General features: G+C 34.7%; 1 protein-coding gene across 15 annotated transcripts in view; it reads left to right on the forward strand.

Annotated features, from left to right (window-relative positions):
* Positions 1–18,613, forward strand: part of CCDC102B (coiled-coil domain containing 102B) — a 376,391-nt gene that overhangs the window by 183,887 nt on the left and 173,891 nt on the right. For 12 of the 15 annotated variants that reach the window (XM_063716943.1, XM_063716941.1, XM_054538070.2 and 9 more), the window contains one exon: positions 435–644. The exons of 1 other annotated variant lie outside the window; for it this stretch is intronic. In XM_063716943.1, coding sequence (XP_063573013.1) covers positions 435–644 — 210 coding nt within the window. Of the gene's footprint in view, positions 1–434; positions 899–18,613 lie in introns of all 15 variants that reach the window. 2 more of the 15 variants (XR_010137622.1, XR_010137621.1) reach the window with 2 other exon arrangements.

The following is an 18,613-nucleotide window of genomic DNA, read 5'->3' on the forward strand; positions in this document are numbered from 1 at the left end:
TAGATAGATAGATCCATATAGCATCTATTCCCTAGATAATTGAGTGAATGAATAAATGAAACATATCCAATCAAAATTGCCCACAAAATGATATTGTGTCTTCTCCACTGAGAATGTTCATCAGTTGAGAGTGGAGATTAATGTTCCCAAGAGCAGCAGTTTTTCACTTGACACATATATTTGAAAAATATGGTACATATGGCTGTAGAGATAGTTACATGAACCAAGAGGAAAAGTATATTTATCTACGGTTTGGCCTGATCTTAGGACTTTTGTATTTTTCTCATGTTTTCAAACAAATAGAATTTTCTTTTTAAAATTATATCAGTGGACATATCCATGAACTTTTCTTAATGGGAGTCTGGTTGTGGCTGGCATTATCTTTTGGCAATTGCAAATGCTGCATGCTGCTTCTTTGTGTTTTCTGTGTGTAGCTAGAGAGATTGCAAGCTGAAAATACCTCGGAGTGGGACAAGAGGGAAATACTTGAAACAGAAAAGCAGGGACTGGAGAGAGAAAATAGAAGGCTGAAGATCCAGGTGAAAGAAATGGAAGAGCTCTTGGATAAGAAAAATAGATTAAGTGCAAACTCTCAAAATCCTGATTTCAAGATGTCACAAATTGATCTGCAAGAAAAAAACCAGGTATGGGTGCTCCTTGGAGCAAATTCTCACTGTCTAATCTCATTCTGACGCCTGCGCAGAATCTGTCTTCACTCGTACACACCTCCACATTTGGATATTTCCTTTTGTGCCAGCTAATACCTGATACTCCTTGCTCTTTTGCCCACTAGGATGTAAAATAATGTTCATGCATCTGAAACAAAGTGTGTCAAATATTAAAATATGATAAATCTTCAAACAGTTTCAAGATTTCCAAAAGGAAGAAGAAAAATGAAGTAAGAAATAGACCTTTCTGGTTTTTTGTTTCTTATTAAAGCTTTGTCTCAGTATTTTGTAAGCTATTGATCGTATTTCCAATAAAGATTTTTTCATTAATTCAAGCAACTATACAATAAGCATTTGCTGGTAGCTATGGTAAGTATCTGCATAAACATTTAAATTTAGCTGAAACTCACTGTTTTCTGGTTCTTTTTTGTCAGTTTCAGAACGATTATTTTTGAGCTAATTAAATGCATAATTTTTCAAATAATTTTTCCAGCCTATGGTATAAATCTTAAAACCAGGATAACATTCAGAATTTGAATTTGGGAAATTTAATTTTGGATGTGTTTTATCCCCAAGCCAGTAGATATAGTTTATGCTATAGACGGACATTTTTTTGATAGTTTACAGATTTTTAAATGTGCTTTTAACGGCAGTATTATAGTTTTAATGTGGGTTCGTGTCAATATGCTGCAAATTATATTTACTTTGTTTCTATTTTTCAATTATATATAGCATCTTAATGCACAATTCTATTTCTCACTCAATTTCTTTAACAGTTTTAAAAGGTGAATTTGGTAAGTTCATAGTTTTGAGATATATAAGTCATTCATACTCATATAAGCTCTAAAAGCTAAATGGCCAGAAAAATTGAATTTCATATTGTTTCATCATTCTTTCATGAATCTAGGGATTTATTGCAAATGCAAGATTAAATTGTATTAGTGTTTCATGACCTAGAAATGCAAATATCTAAAGTTAAATGTTGTAGTCCCTGACCATAATTTTCTATTATGTTGATTCATAAACTATCTATAATAATGTATTTGATTCTGACATATGTACACTGATAAATCTGTAGACATCTTATTTTGGAGATCTCTACTCTAAAAAGTGCAGAATTATCTCAATTATGGACTGTGGTTTGATTATAGAAATACTTTTTATTTGATTTATTTAAACAAGACAAACATTTATTCGTATTATTCTCTGTGTCAGTCACTGTTCTATATGCAGGTAATGAGAATATTAATTAATGAATCATTATCACCACCCAGCATGGGCTTAGAGTCTATATAGGGAGTCAAATACACAAATTTTTATAAATAAAACATTATAGTGATTGCTAAGAATAAAGTGGAAGGGGACACAGATTAAGAAGCAATTGATTATATTTGATTTTGGCACCTTTCTAGTTGTATCAAAATGTGATAATATAAAGTATGTCTTTCAGGAAAAATTGAGGCCTGTTTGGAGCTGGCATTGGCGTAACCTGTCATCAGGGCACACTGAGTCCAGACCTGGTCTCTTTGACAATGTAGTTATTTGGTCTGGGACTAAGCAGAACTTGGAAACTGGGAGGATCCTTGAAGGTCTAAGTCAGTGGGTATGCTGATCACTTAGAAGACTGTAGGATTTTTTAAGTATATATCATTTTGATGGTGGGGGTGGTGTTGGTGATTTTTACCCTCTTCATTACAAATTCAGACTATCTGCTGGAACTAAAACAATCACTTATTTAGGAACGGTAGCAAGCCAAAATTCTTAGTGCAACAGGAACTTCCCCAGAAGCTCAAAATGTCAAAATTATGATGTCGTCAAATGTCAAATGAATCAGAGCTGTGTACAGAACATGCCAAGGTTTAGGGAATAATGTAGATTTTATCATAACACAAAACCATACTGTAGTTTTAACATTATTTCAATAAGAATTAATTTATATGTATATAAATTTATATGTATGTAACTACCATAGATGAATACCATGGTGTTATGTATATATATATGTACATATATACACCATGTATGAGTACCATGTCTATATATGTACAGAAGTTCCATACATGAGTGAGGCAGTGAAAGAAGGTGCTAGCATGTAAGGGACACTAGTGCAAACAATGCACGATTATTAGTCTCTAAAACAAATATAAGATCTCTTACTACATGACATTTGCATTTAAATCACATTTACCAAAGGTTTGTGGCAGACATAAAGCTACCTGCTACTCATCAAGAACCCCACATAAATTGTAAAAAATATGTTAGGTTTTAATATTCTTATTGTTCAATAAAATTTTTATAAGTCCCTATTAATTCAAAAAGGTAGGACTCTTCACATGGTTTTACATTTGGTTTTTTTATTTCAATGGTATAGGGAATGCATTTTTAAAGAAAATGACTTCCAGTTTTAAATTGCACTATTAATCCAAAGACAAATAATTTTCTTTACATAAGTAATCTCATCACATAAATCCCCATTGGTATTTGCTTTTATATACTATGTTTAAGGATGTGTGTACATCATTCTTTTGCAACTTAAAAAATGCAATAATACACTTCAACTTTTAAAGGATAGATTGGAAAATTACTATTCTGGTAGTAACTATATTTAAAGCATAAACCAATGTAATAGACTTTTCTAGAACAACCATTGCATGAAGATCTTTCGATTTGCTGTTGCTCTTGGAAATAGTGGCACTGTTCCATGGTCCCGTGGCATCAGCATAATTGACAAAACGGCACCAGAAACAGAACTTCGGTGGCAGTATTGAGTGCTCTTCTCAGCATGAAGTCTGCATTATAAATGATGGCAAAGATGTTTCAGACCTAGATTTGCAAAAACATAAGTAAATCCAAGAGTATGCTTTAAGGAAGAGAAATGCAGCTCATTTGAAAGTCTGATTTCACAGACAATAGTAAATTATGTTAGTGATGCTTGATCATTAGAATGTACATTTCCATCCAACATTAAAAAAATCTACCTGTCCTTATTGGACTAACTGATATGACTTAAAGTTTTTTTTTTAAAAAAAGTCTTCAATACACTCAGAAAATGTGAATTCAATAATTTGAGCTATTTGTCAGAATTTTTTCTTAGTTTTCTTTCACAAGATCAAGATAGCTAAAATATTTAAGTGTATTAAAAATTATAGTGGCATCAAAAGTGGGGTATACATGTCACACTGTGTTCAAAAAGCTCTTGCTTTTTGAATCTCCATGTTTTATAACAAATATTAGTAAAATAGCATATCTATATAACATAAATAAGTTAACATATTTAAAGAGTAAAAGTTGGTAAACTCATAACTTTATAGGAACATAAAAAGAACACATATCAGCTATTCTATTTATCCCATTAGATAATGAAGAAACCAGTAAGTTATTACAGCCAGTTCGAAGGAGAATCTAAGTGTCATACAACTAGGCACCCAATAATGCCAAAATGAATGTGCTTAATGGATGCAAGACCGGCTCTTCCATGTGGGTGGGGAAGTAAATTGCACTGTCACCAGATAACGTTGTCCCACACGTTTATGGACAAGAATCAGTTGTATGGCCATGGATCATCTATAAATTACAGGGTTTTGTGTAAAATAGCTTAATGATATCAATATTGCAGTACATTGTAGAATCAGAAAATCTTACCCGAGGAATGTGTTAGACACTACTTCCAGGAATCTTTGTTGATCATTGCAAAGTCTTTCCCAATTTTCCCTGGCAATATAAGTTACTTGATGTGCATGTGTGATAAGTCTATATATGAGTACATCAACAAGCACATGGGGAGTGTTACTCTAGACTAGGAATGGACAAACTTTTTTTGTAAAGATCAAAATGGTAAATATTTTAAACTATTTAAGTAAGCCACATTAGTCTCTATGGCATATCTTTTTGAAAAATTATAAGCCTTTGAAACCATAGAGAATATTTCATGGGTGGCACACAAACAGGTCTGGAGCCAGATTTGGTTCATAGGTCATGGCTTGTTGCCTCCTGCTGTAGCCCAGGGGTCTCTGGCTTACATGGACAGAAGAGGGTCCAAGAAGGAAAATGTGACAGATTTAGGTACAGGGTGACAAAAGAAAACAGCACATCTCCCTGCTGATAATTGTTGGTTGGTTAATAGGAAAAAAATATGTGGAAATAGTTGTCCTCCAAAGAAAAGTCTTTCCCCTCAACTGGAATTGCAGTTTTCCACATTTGCACATATCCTGTGGATCTACATTTTTATGCAAATTCTCAGAGTGCCCCTATCTTTCCAGTCTCTTATTTTCTTTGCCTTTAATTTATTGGAGAGTAGCTGGAAGTCTTTTCCTGAAACTCATGGGGGGGACGTGGCCGCCAAAGCTCTGACCCTGAACTGAATAGACACCATTTCTCATACACAGTTCACTTTCATCATCCTCAGGTCATGAAATAGCCTCTCAGATAATATTTTCTGGAAGTTGATGGAAAACTTCCTACTGTTGATGTAAGATATAAACCTCCTTCATTCGGAACCCTGATCTGCTTCTGTAGGTCTAGGATAAGGTCTGAGATTCTGCACTTCTACCAGGCATCCAGGTGTTGCTGATTCTGCTGGTCCACAGACTGCACTTTGAGTAGCAAGCACTTTGCCTGTGGCAATTATTAATAATTTGTCTGCACCCTTGCATCGAATCACTCAGTTGCAATTCATTTCTACTCTACTACCAGAGTTATTTTTCGTCTTTGATTACGTGTTTCCATCCCTTTTCGCCTTTTAGTCATTTGAATTACTTCATGCTTTCTTCCAGCACAGGATCCTTCCATAGATTTTTCTTTCTGGAGGAAAAAAAATCATTTCATATATAAATTTATTTTATTACCAGGTTTCTCTGAGATGATCAAGCTCATGTTCCTGTAAGTTAAGCAAACAAGTAACTTAAATGCATGTGCACATTTAGGCAATATCACAGCTGGGCAGAGATAGGAAATCAAAAAGCAGCATGGATTCCCTAGTATCTCTCAGTCCCCAACATTATATGGGTCAGAGGTTTGAGCTATCATCTTCATCTAGCAACCCCTTTATAGATACATAGGACCTTTTCTGAAACACAAAACTGGTAGTTATAGTAAGTGACAACATATTCATCTAACCAGTACCTATCTGCAGCATGTTTACTAGTGCGGCATCCACCTGAGCCCAGTGCTCTCCTATTGCTTGTTTACCTGTTAGAGATCTGCTTTTGTTGCAGCTTCTGGCAGCCCTTCTCATGAAGCCTGGTACAGTTCTTCTCTGGTCTCATTTGTTTTCTTAAGTCATATTAATTCTTCTGATATTAACTAGGATTTTGCTTCCTTAGAAAAGCCTTTCCTGATCTACCTGAATAGATCATATAGCTGTTGCGGTTTTTGCAGTTGTCTAGTTGTTTGTGAGATCATTTGATTAGTATCTCTATTGTATGTGACTAGGAGATGGATGAAGGATTGCATTACGTTTGCTAATTCATATATCCCCACAACCCAGCACACTTTTCTCATACTAGGCCTTCAAAAACATTCATGAAAGGGATAAATTTTTTAAAAGAATGAGGGATTTGTAGTTTAAGATATGCAATAATTTGTGTGCATGAGTCATCGTACTAAAAAATAAAGGTAAATGGGTTTTCATAGATGCATGAAGAGAGGGACGCTAGGCTCTAGAAGCCAGGATGAATGGATATCTAATATTGACATAATTGAGAGGCATAGACAGAGGGGAATTTCACACACAGAAAAGCGTAATTCTGGAGTTAAATATCTTCCCCTGGGCTTGAGAAATCAAAAAAGAACTTTAGATACCTCCCTGATCCTAAACCCTTTTTATGCTCTTACACTCCCTTTTCTCCCTTTGTTCACATTTTTGAAATTTCAGGAGGGCAGAGAAAAGAGTAAGACAAATAAGAGGAAGGGAAATGAAAAGTGGGGTTTGTGCTCACTACAAAAGGATTAGACATAATAACCAGTGAGAGAACAAACACGCAAGTGTAGTATTTATCAAGAGAAGTCTTGATATTTCTGTGATAAAAATGTAGAATTGCAATTTCCAGACATTATTTTTATATGATCTATAGTATAAATAGTATGATCTATAGTATCTATAGTGTAAATGCTGATTTGCTTTATCCAATATATGACACAAAGTCTTCTTTATAATAGCTCAATTCTTCCACTGATAAGCAGTCTGTGTATTCTCTATTGCAAACAATACTTTTGAAAATGAAAAGTTATTGGAAAAATTGGTCCGTATTCTTTTGAGAAAATCCCCATGTCTCAGGCAAAGTGTTTTGGAAGGTTGTTTACTGAAATCATTCTGGCAACTGAATACCTTCATTCAGATCACATAATGGATCGCTTTCAGAAAGTCAATGTGCCCAGGCAGTAATGATGTGTCTTAGGAAACTGATGAATTCATCTAAAAGTTGAAAGGCCATTAAAGTTGATTCCTAATGAATTTGCATTAATGACAGTAGTCAATATTCAAGGAATTACAAATTACAATGTGTTTATTTTGTTTAGTAACTTTGGCTTCAAACATAGTTTATTTCATCAGTGGTTTAGGAGGCAAACCTATCAATTTGTTAAATTTTCCTCATGTGATATGTTGTTTTTCTTCCAAATCTTACTATGATTTTTAAAATCATTTATTTAAGAATACACAATTACAGTTTTTACTGTTAGAAATTATTATAGATAACATTATATTGGATCATTTCCTGTTTTTCTTTAACTGTTTACATAGCTTCTATAGCTGAAATACCCTAGAAATTCTATTTTTAAATGTAGCTATTAATAAAAATTTATGTTATTATGGAGAGATTTCGATATATGGAAAAGTTCAAGTTTTTAAAATATAAAATGTGTTATATTTTGGTAATATAGCAAGTGCTAAGCTACATGTAGGTCCTGTGTAAATTCATAATTTAGTTATTGCATGAAACATAGAAATACATCCATGATTTTGTGTACATTTTAAAGTGTATAGGTGGGATTATTGGGTTGAGTGGAACAATCGTCTTTTGCCAAGTAATTTCTGAAGTTAGCAGAGATAAAGAATCATAGTTTTAAAGTACCATTTCTTAATGCCATGTAGAAAGCATGTACTGAAAGTTCCCTACTGGTTTGAAACAATCAATAAATTGCAAAAGTAGTATGACATTTACCCTAATGTAATATGATTGTTCATGCCTACTCTCAAATGCATGCACACACACACACACACACACACACACGGAATTGAATTTTTCAAATCTAATTCTAAAATAGGAGATTTATTCTTTTCCCTGTGATATGATTATCTGCTGAAGCAAAGCTAAGTGGATAAGGTTTTGTATACATGAAACATTATTACTAAGAATAAATTAGTGATAGGATAAGTTTTACATCCTTTTACTTTCATATTCTCTTATACCAATCACTGCTATGTTTTGCTAAAATCATGACTTTTAAATCTCAGTCCCTACTAAATATAGTGTTTAGCACATCCTCATAACTGTGTGTTAAATGCATAAGTTTAAGTATTGATGCTTCTGTTATTACTATTTGAATTTAATTATGTTTCCTGATTTGTTTTCAACTCTTATACTTACCTTTTATTCTATCAGTAAGGCAAATGTAAGGTTATTGGAAGTTTATATTATCCTTTGAAATCTCCTTCATGTGTATCAAACAGATGATACGTTAACCCATATCCAATTAAAACAAAGATGCAAAATTTGACATTTTAAATCACTTATATTTAATAAAATATCATAGCAAAAATTATGACATTTACGAATGTCAGCTGTGAAATTATATATTTTTTAACGTTTGATGTAACTAGCATACTACTAATAATCCACTATATTATTACAAAATAATGAGATAAATAATTATTTACCTTCCTATTTAAAAGGACATAAAACACTATGGTTACAAAGATTATTTAAAATTAAAACTAAAATGCAAGTTTGAGTTAAAATCATAAGATTACTATAAACTCAGATAACTTTAATAGATCTGAGCCATTCACTATTCTTGTTTCTTCTCTTTTTCATTAAAGTGAAATTACATAACATAAAATTAACCATTTTAAAGTGAACATTTAGTGGTATTTAGTAGATTCACAATGTTATGGGACCGCCCTATTTAATTCCAAAGCACTTTCATCACCCTGTAAGGAAACAAAGTAAGCATGATGCAGTAACTCCTCATTCCTCCCTCCCCTAAGCTCCTAGCAACCGCACTTCTGCTTTCTGTCATTGTGGATTTCGGGATATTTCATATAAATGGAATCATACAATATATAATCTTTTATGTCTGGCTTTTTTTTTGTTTTTTTTTTTTTTGAGACAGAGTCTCACTCTGTCGCCCAGGCTTTAGTACAGTGGCGCGATCTCAGCTCACTGCAAGCTCCGCCTCCTGGGTTCACGCCATTCTCCTGCCTCAGCCTCCTGAGTAGCTGGGAGTAACAGGCGCCCACCACCATGCCCGGCTAATTTTTTGTATTTTTAGTAGAAACGGGGTTTCACCGTGTTAGCCAGGATGGTCTCGATCTCCTGACCTTGTGATGTGCCCGCCCCGGCCTCCCAAAGTGCTGGGATTACAGGCGTGAGCCACCGCGCCCGGCCTATGTCTGCCTTTTAAAATTTATCATAATGTTTTCAAGGTTCATGCACATTGTAGCATACATCATTACTTCACACCTTTTTGGGTACTTCATTCCTTTTTGGCCTCTCTGGTATTTGTTCATTTCTACATCTGCTGGTGGATATTGAGTCGTTTCTACCTCTAGCTCTTTTGAATAGTGCTGCTCTAATCATGCATGCACATGTATTATTTGAATATCTGTTTTCAATTATTTGGGGTACATATCTAGGTGTAGAGTTGCTGAGTCAGATGGTAATTCTATCTCTGTAACTTTTGGAGGAACCGCCAAATTGTATTCCATAATGGCGGAACCCATTACCTTTCCGCCAGCAATACGTGAGGGTTTTTATTTCTCCACATCCTTGGCAACACTTGTTATTTTGTGTTTTTTTATTTTGTTTTGTTTTTTATTTTTGAATTATACTCATCCCAGTGGGTTTGGTTTCTCATTGTGATTTTCCTTTGCATTTTCCCAATGACTAATAATGTTGACGATATTTTCATGTGTTATTGGCCATTTGTATATCTTCTTGGCAGATATATGTGTACTCAAACTCTTTGACTAATTTTAAATTGAGTTGTATTTTTGTTGGAGAATTGTAAGAATTCTTTATGTATTCTGGATACTCTACTCATATGTATGAAATGCAAACATTTTGTCCCATTGTTTATGTCATATTTTCACTTTCTTTTGATACATGCAGTTTTACATTTTGATGAATTCTATTTTTTTTTTTTGTCGTTTATGCTTCTGGTATCATATCTAAAAACCCATTGTTAAACCCAAGATTCTCCCCTATGTTTATTTCTGATACCTTTATACTTTTACCTGTCATATTTATACCATTAATCTATTTTGAGTTAATTTTTGTATATGGTCTAAGAAAGAGATCCATATTCATCATTTTCAATGTGAATATCCAGTTGTGACTGCAACATTTTTTGAAGAGACTATTTTTTTCTGCCACTGAATTGTCTTGGCATGCTCATCAAAAATCAATTATCCATATAGGTATGGTTTATTTCTCAACTATTTTGGTGTCAATTCTATTATTTTGGTGTGAATGTTTATCTTTATGCCAGTGCTATACTGTTTTGATTGCTGTAAGTTTTGAAATTAGGAAGTGCAAGTCCTTCAACTTTGCTCTTTTTCAATTTCATTTTGGATATTCAAAGCCTCCTGAAATTCCATATGAATTTGAGAATCAGCTTTTCCATTTTTGCAAAAAAAAAAAAAAAAGCCACTGGAATTTTCAGGGACTTCACTGAATCTCTAGATTGCTTTTCAGAGTATTAACATTTTAATGTTATGTATTCTTATCTGTGCATATATCTTTCCATATATTTGTGTCTTTTTATTTCAGCAATGTATTGTAGTTTTCAGTTGATAAGTCTTTAACCTCCTTGGTTGAATTTATTCCTATGTATTTTATTCTTTCAGGTGTACTTAAAATGGGATTTCTTTTCTTAATTTCCTTTTTAGATCGTTACTCATATGTAGAAGCACAACTAATTTTTGTGTGTTCATTTTGTTTCCTGCAACTTTGCTGAAGTTGTATATTAGCTGTAGTAAATTTCTTTTTCTAGATTTGTTGGAGTTTTCTATGTATAAGATCATGTTATCTTATACATGTTTTACTTTGTCCTTTGCAATTTGCATGTCTTTTACTTCTTTTTCTTGCTTAAGTGCTCTTGCTAAAACTTCTAGTACAATGTTAAACAGCAGTAATGGAAGGAGGCACCCTTGTATTGGGGCTCATATTAAGGGGAAGACTTTCAAACTTTTATCATTGATTATTAGGTTAGCTGCAGGTATTTCATATGTCATTTACTATGTTGAGAAAAATTTTCAACTTTTTTCTAATTTATTATTTTCTTTTTTTCTCCCTGATCAAGTATTGCATTTTATCATATGCTTTTCTGCATCAACTGAGATAATATGATTTTTCCTTCATTTTGTTAATCTGGTGTTTTATATGACTGATTTTATTATGTTGAACTACTCTTTCATTCTAGAATAAACCCCATTTGGTCACAGTGTAAATTTTTCTTAATATTCTGTTGGATTCCCTTTTCCGGTATTGCATATAGGATAGTTACATCTATATTCATAAAGTATATTGGTGTGTAGTTTTCCTTTCTTGTGCTGTCATGTCTGGCTTGGGGTCAGGGTAATGCTAGACGTTGAAGGACAATAAAAACACCACAAGGCTTTCCTGCCATATTTAAGTTGTCTTTTATTGACTCAGCGATTGCTTGGTTCCATGAACCTTTGACTGCTTTCCAGCGTTCTGACAAAGTGGATTGTGCTGTTTTTCCTTGAGTTTTTCAATGTTTCTGTGGCGAGATGAACACTGGAAGCTGCCTACCTTGCCATTTTTGCTGACATCTCGTCACACCCATTATTAATCTTGGGAAATCTAGGCCAATATTACTAAAGCAACTGTATGCATTCTGTTTACTTTCACAATTAAAAAAATGATTTTAACCCAAATGTTAAATGACATTTTTAAATACATTTTCCTCTGTTGGACTTCTTAAAAACATAGCATTCAGTATTAGAGTAATCACAACTTATTACTATAAAAAATCAATGTGATATTGATTTTGGTCTTCAAACTTAAATAATATTAATGGGTTTATTAAGAATAGTGTAGTAAGTGATAAAATTTAGCATTGGATAATATACATGTGTGTACATATATATTGGTTACTTACATATTAGGTTTTGTTTAAATTTACAGATTTATATGAGTGTATGAATGTATATTATTATTCTCCAAAATTTTAATTGTGTTTAAGTGGCTCTTCGTGTACTGATCCAGATCAAATTTTTATATACCTTCTTTGGTTTGTTGTCACTAAACATAAGGTAATGACTGGTAATTTAGCTTTCTTAAACTAGACTATACACAGTGATTAGTTTTAACAAATTGTGTTTACACCATCTATGTGATTCCAAAGACATAGTTTGGCATGGTAAAAAAAAAAAAAAAAAAAAAGAATGACAGATGAAACACAGAAGGAAGGCAGGAAAGAAGACAGAGAAAAAAAGGAAAACAAGAAGGAAGGGAGGAAGGAAAAAAAAAGCAAAGAAAGAAGAGTAAAGGAAAGAATAACAAAAGAAAAATTAAGGCAATTAGTTGTAAGTAGGAATGCATCATAGTATCTGTTTGTGTAAATTAAAAGGAAAGAAATAACGACCTAGTCTACTATTTTTATTTCAAAACAGTTATTTTTGTCAATACATCCCTCCCCTCCCCAAACAACCTATGTTAAAGAAAGTTCTATATTCACTGTGAATTAGCCATTTTCATACAGGATTACCAATAAAGACTGGCTGCTACAAAATCAGATTTTACCAATAAGTATTTTCACATTTTCATTCACAAAGTAAAAGCATGCACTTAAGTATGTGTTAGAAGCGGAAGCATCTCAAATGATCAGTAAAGAGATGTCATCATCAATTACTTTTTTAAAAATAGGAATAGACCAGGGATGAAAAAACTCTGATATTGAATATATAAAATATAATATTTTTGAGAAGTATAGTTTTTTGAGGTTAATAAATTTAGTTTGGAATCAACTGTGAGAAGTCGAAAGACTGACTGGCTATGTGCATATGATTTTGATAAACTAATTAAGGTGGTTATTACAATGACAGACTGAAAATGCAGCAGGATCAGATCACATATAGGGAGTAAAATTAGATTTCATGTGATTAAAAAATGCATCTGGACCTTAATAGCTTCTTCTGCTGCTTCATATTTGGAATGTAATTTTTGTTTGTATTTTATTCTAATTTTAAATAAGGCAGAATTACAGAAATGCAAGATAAAAATCCTTTGGTGGGGGAATGCTGGCAAATAGATGACCTTTTATGAAATGGTTTATAAAACAGATAGGGAATTAGACTGGGAATGGTGGCTCACACCTCTAATCCCAGCACTTTGGGAGGATGAAGAGGAGGATCATTTGAGGCCCAGTCAAATCATTTGACCAGCCTGGCCAACACGGTGAAACACCGCCTCTACTAAAAATATAAAAATTCACTGGGCACAGTGGTACATGCTTGAAATCCTAGCTACTTCAGAGGCTGAGGCATGAGAATCCTTTCAATCTGGGATGTGGAGATTGCAGTGAGCTGAGATCACACCACTGCACTCCAGCCTGGGCGACACAGTGAGACTGTCTAAATAAATAAATAAGATGGGGAATTGGATAGATCAACAAAAATCAATTGGGTATGAAAATGGAGAGCAACTCTTTTTAGGATGTTTAGATAGTACAGCAGAATTGGCAGATGTACACTGGAATTAAATATTTTGTGAGGTCTAGTTCATCACGGTAAGAAGACATTTTAAGGCATAGCAGAATGATGTTATTTTATGTCACTAACCCCCTCTAAAGTTGCAAGGTTTTAATAATTGATCACGGAAAATATGAGAACTCCCTGGGCCAGGAGGAGTTTCTAGTGTCACAGATGTAGACAGGGTATAGGCTGAGGACACACAGCACATTTAGCTCCTGAGAAAGTAAGTTGCCTTTTACCTCTAAGGAAAACAAGACTAGTTCTACTATAGAAATAGTTAATTCTTAGTTCTAGAATTTTAATTTAAAAAGCAACTCATGAAGTCAACAATTGGCTCTTTATTCACATTATATTGTTTTCAATGCTGTGTTTGGCTTCCTCTGAAATCCTTCTTGTTTAGGCATTACATTCTTTCTCAGCCTCTCAGCCGGGATGAAAGCTGTGCCGTAAGAACCAATGGCTTAAGTCTTCAGAGTTTGAAAATGAAAAATAAAAAATTAGCCCTGGGAATGGCTGTTAATAAAAAGGGAAACAAACAAACAAACAAACAAAACAGATGATGGTGAGGTTGTGAAATAAAAGGAATGCTTATACACTGTTGGTGGGAGTGTAAATGAGTTCAACTGTTGTGGAAAGCAGTGTGGTGATTCCTCAAAGACTGAAAAACAGAACTGCCATTCAACCCGGCAGTCCCATTACCAGGCTCATACCCAAAGGAATATAAATCATTTTGTCATAAAGACACATGCATGCATCTGTTCATTGCAGCACTATTCCCAATAGCAAAAACATGGAATCAACCTAAATGCCTATCAACAGTAAACTGGATAAAGAAAATATGGTACATACACATCATGGAATACTATGCAGCCACAAAAAAGAATGGGATTATATACTTTGCAAGCACATTAATAGTGTGGAGGCTATTATCTTTAGCCAGCTAACACAGGAACAGAAAACCAAATAAAGCATCCTCTCACTTACAAGTGGGTGTTAAATGATGAGAACACATGGACACATATGGAAGAACAACAGACACTGGGGTCTACAGGAGGGTGGTGGGTGGGAGGATGGAGAAGATCAGAAAAAATACCTAATGGGTACTAGGCTTAATACCTGGGTGATGAAATAATTTGTACAGCAAACCCCCATGATATGAATTTACATGCATGTACCTCTGAACATGAAAACAAAAATAAAAGTAAAAAAAAAAAATTAGCTCCAGGAACCAAAATGTCAGCATATGTTTACTTAGTAATATGAATTTAACCAATACCATTTTGGTTTTGTAAAAGCTGTTACTGAACTCAAGAAAATATTTTGTAAATTTTTACAAGAACAGTAGCATGACACCAACCCAAATCACTACACCTGTTATTTTTCATGCTCAAAACAGTACATTTCTCTGACTTGTTGATATCATCTGGCTACTTGATTAAGGTAAATTTTGAGATTTGATCCTGGAGAGAAGACAATTTTCTACAAAGTTAGTAAGGTCTATAAAGTTTCAGTTCTGGGTTAGAAAACAGCAACAGCCTCCTGATTCTATTAAAAATAACACTTTCTTGATGTACTTTGATAATCAGTAAAACACTACTCTGTAAGTACTGTTTTAGACAGTTAGATATAAAGAATAACATACATTAAAACATTCAAACTCTGTTTAATGCTTTTTACTCACACACTAACAGTCCAGCCCAGTGGTTCTCAAAATGTAGTATCTAAACCAGCAACATTAGCAAATGCAAATTATCAGGCCCCATCCTAGGCCATCTGAATCAGAAACTTTAGGTGTGGGGCCCAGAAATCTGTTTTAATGAGTTAGAATCTGACACAAACTAAAACTTAGAAACTTGGAATCTAGCCTATATATTTGCATTGAGTATAGTTATTTATATGATGACAGTGTCTTTAAAGTGAGGATAGTACATACATTTTTAAGTCATTGTATTGGTTGTTAAGAGGCAACTAATAAATGTGTGGTCCAACTTGTAAGAGAAATGGGACCAGAGGCTGGAAAGGAAAATAAAGAGAATGAAGCCCTTATCCTAGGTTCATGCTTATTATTTGAGTGATTTTGGCCAAGTGATACTCTTTGTAATACACTTCAGTTTCATAATTTGTAAATGCAGAGTTTGGAATAAATAGTTGAGATCCCCTTTACTCCAAAAGTCCATGATCTTGTCACGTTTTTCAAAATTTAGCTATGGAGTTTAAATAAATGTCACTAATTTGGGTTCGTGTGTACAACACAATATTTTCTTGGAATTTCAGTGTATTTTCACTAAAATGGCTATTGGCTTCTGATGTAGCTTATTGTACTCTTTCTAGTTGCTGGATTTATTTCTTTTTAATTCACACAGTTGAAGTTGATATGATTGTTGACATAATTGAGGTATTTTTCATTTCCTATTTCTCTGTGACTGGCCATCACTTTCTGTTTCCCCATCATTTGATTACGCTTAATTTAATGGCATTTAAATTCCCACAGCATTTGGCAGCCTTTCCAATTCTCTCTAAATTACAGAAAAATAAAGGAGAGAAAGCATCCATACATCAGTAACTAGAAAGAATCATCTCTTTGCTTTTTGATGAACTTTTATTTAATTTTCCATTGCATGGTTAGTGTCTCTGTGTGTGTGTGTGTGTGTGTGTGTGTGTGTGTTCCTACTTTAAGACAACCAGCCAGGCATGGTGGCTCAAGCCTATAATCCCATCACTTTGGGAGGCCGAGGTGGGCAGATCACTTGAGGTCAGGAGTTCCAAACCAGCCTGGTCAACGCGGTGAAACCCTGTCTCTATTAAAAACACACAAATTAGCCGGGCGTCGTGGCACATGCCCGTACGCCTGTAATCCCAGCTACCTGGGAGGCTGAGGCAGGAAAATCACTTCAACCATGGAGGCAGAGGTTGCAGTGAGCCGAGTTGGCGCTACTGCACTCCAGCCTGGGCAACAGAGTGACACTCGGTCTCAAAAGAAAAAAAAAATAATAATAACCAAACAGGAAGTCAATAAAGCTAAAGAAAGTGTAATTTAACAGGAAGTCAATAAAGCTAAAGAAAGTGTAATTTTAGGCTGGGCGCGGTGGCTCACGCCTGTAATCCCAGCACTTTGGGAGGCCGAGGCGGGCGGATCACGAGATCAGGAGATCGAGACCACGGTGAAACCCCGTCTCTACTAAAAATATAAAAAATTAGCCGGGCGTGGTGGCGGGTGCCTGTAGTCCCAGCTACTCCGCATGCTGAGGCAGGAGAATGGCGTGAACCCGGGAGGCGGAGCTTGCAGTGAGCTGAGAACGCGCCACTGCACTCCAGCCTGGGCGACAGAGCGAGACTCCGTCTCAAAAAAAAAAAAAAAAAAAAAAGAAAGTGTAATTTTAAATCACTTTCATACTTCACAGGCAGTTCCTATTACTCTGAAAACACATTCCTCCATCTATTTCCAATATATGAATAAATTTACATACAGAGACTGTGCAATTTCATTAGATGTTCTTATCTCCTGCAGCAGTGTTTTTAAAAGTTGGATCATGGTCCTATCTCTGCCAGATAGGGTGCTTTCTGAAGTAAAACTTCGGAATTACTAGGCATGTAACTTGGGACCCAGGAGCACATATATTTTAAAACATAGGTAATTTTTATGTGCACCATATTTGGAAAATGACAAATCACTACCAATTTTCTCAAAATACATTATAATAACCTTTGCAATATGCAAAATATTTTAGGTTACAGTATGTCCTCAAATAATGTGTTTCATCATAACAGTAAGAGAAACAAAATCTATTCCCTGCTGGAGTCACTATGTGGAGTTTGAGACTCTCCCCACGTCTGCGTGGGTTTCCTCCAGTTACTCCTGTTTCCTCCTACATCCCAAAGACGCATCTGCTAGGTGAATTGGCGTGTGTAAATGGTACTAGGCTGAGTGACTATGGGTGTGTGAGTGGCCCTGCAATGGGATGATGTCTTGTCCAGGTGGGTTCCCACTTGGTACCCTGGGCTGCTGGGATAGACTCAGGCCACCTGTGACCCTGAACTGGAATAAACAGGTTGGAAAAGGAATGAATACATATTATTGTAAAATAAAAATTTATAAAGCATGCAATCATCCCATGGATGCATTAAAATAAACCATGCAATACAAAAGTGCTCAGCAAACTCGCCTTATATGTGCTTGTTTCTGGATTGCATGGAGGCTGGAGGTGCCCTTGACAATCTTCAGTTTGGAAACATTTATTCCTTTATTTATCACACCACCACCACAATCTCTGACCTCACTGATTCACCAGAAATTGGATAAATAAATGTCTTTTTTTATGAGTCTTTCTTAAATGTGTGTATAGCTCACACTTATTTCAGTGTTTAATATTAGAAGCATTTGCAGATTTTAATTTTTAAATTTCGTGATGTTTCTGTGACCAGAAACAAGCCATAGGAACTCAACTCTCATTTATATCCATTAGCCAATGGTAAAATTGGTTTGTTATACATTGTTTCACATAAAATCACAGTTTCCAAGAACCTGTGAATGACTTTAGGTGAGGACTGACTGTATTTTTGATTTGGGCACTACTGGACAGAGAGAGAGAGAGAGAGAAAGAGACAGATAGAGAAAAGTTAATGAGGGCAGCGATTGAGATAAATATCTTTTGTTATTGGTAATCTCAAGTGATGTATTTTCAAGGCTATTTTATGTATCTTCTAGTTACATTTAAATAGATATCACAAATAAAGTATATTTTCTCATCTGCTGCACTCATGCTTGAAGCTCTGTGCTGGAGGCAGGTTGGTGGCTGCTTAGTGGCATTGGCCTTAACAGCATGTGCAAGGAGCAGCAAAATGTGAGAAGTCTTCCCCGCCAAGGCGAGGCAGCTGTGAGGAGTGGTACCATATGGACACACGATTAACTGGCTGGGTATGTATTACAAAAACAATTCTACCTTAAGCTAGTTAAAGTTAATTATCCTACCTTGCCTTATGCCAGATACAATGAATTCATTTTTTTCTA

This window comes from Pongo abelii, chromosome 17 (genome assembly GCF_028885655.2).
Source record: "Pongo abelii isolate AG06213 chromosome 17, NHGRI_mPonAbe1-v2.0_pri, whole genome shotgun sequence".
NCBI classification, from domain to species: Eukaryota; Metazoa; Chordata; class Mammalia; order Primates; family Hominidae; genus Pongo; species Pongo abelii.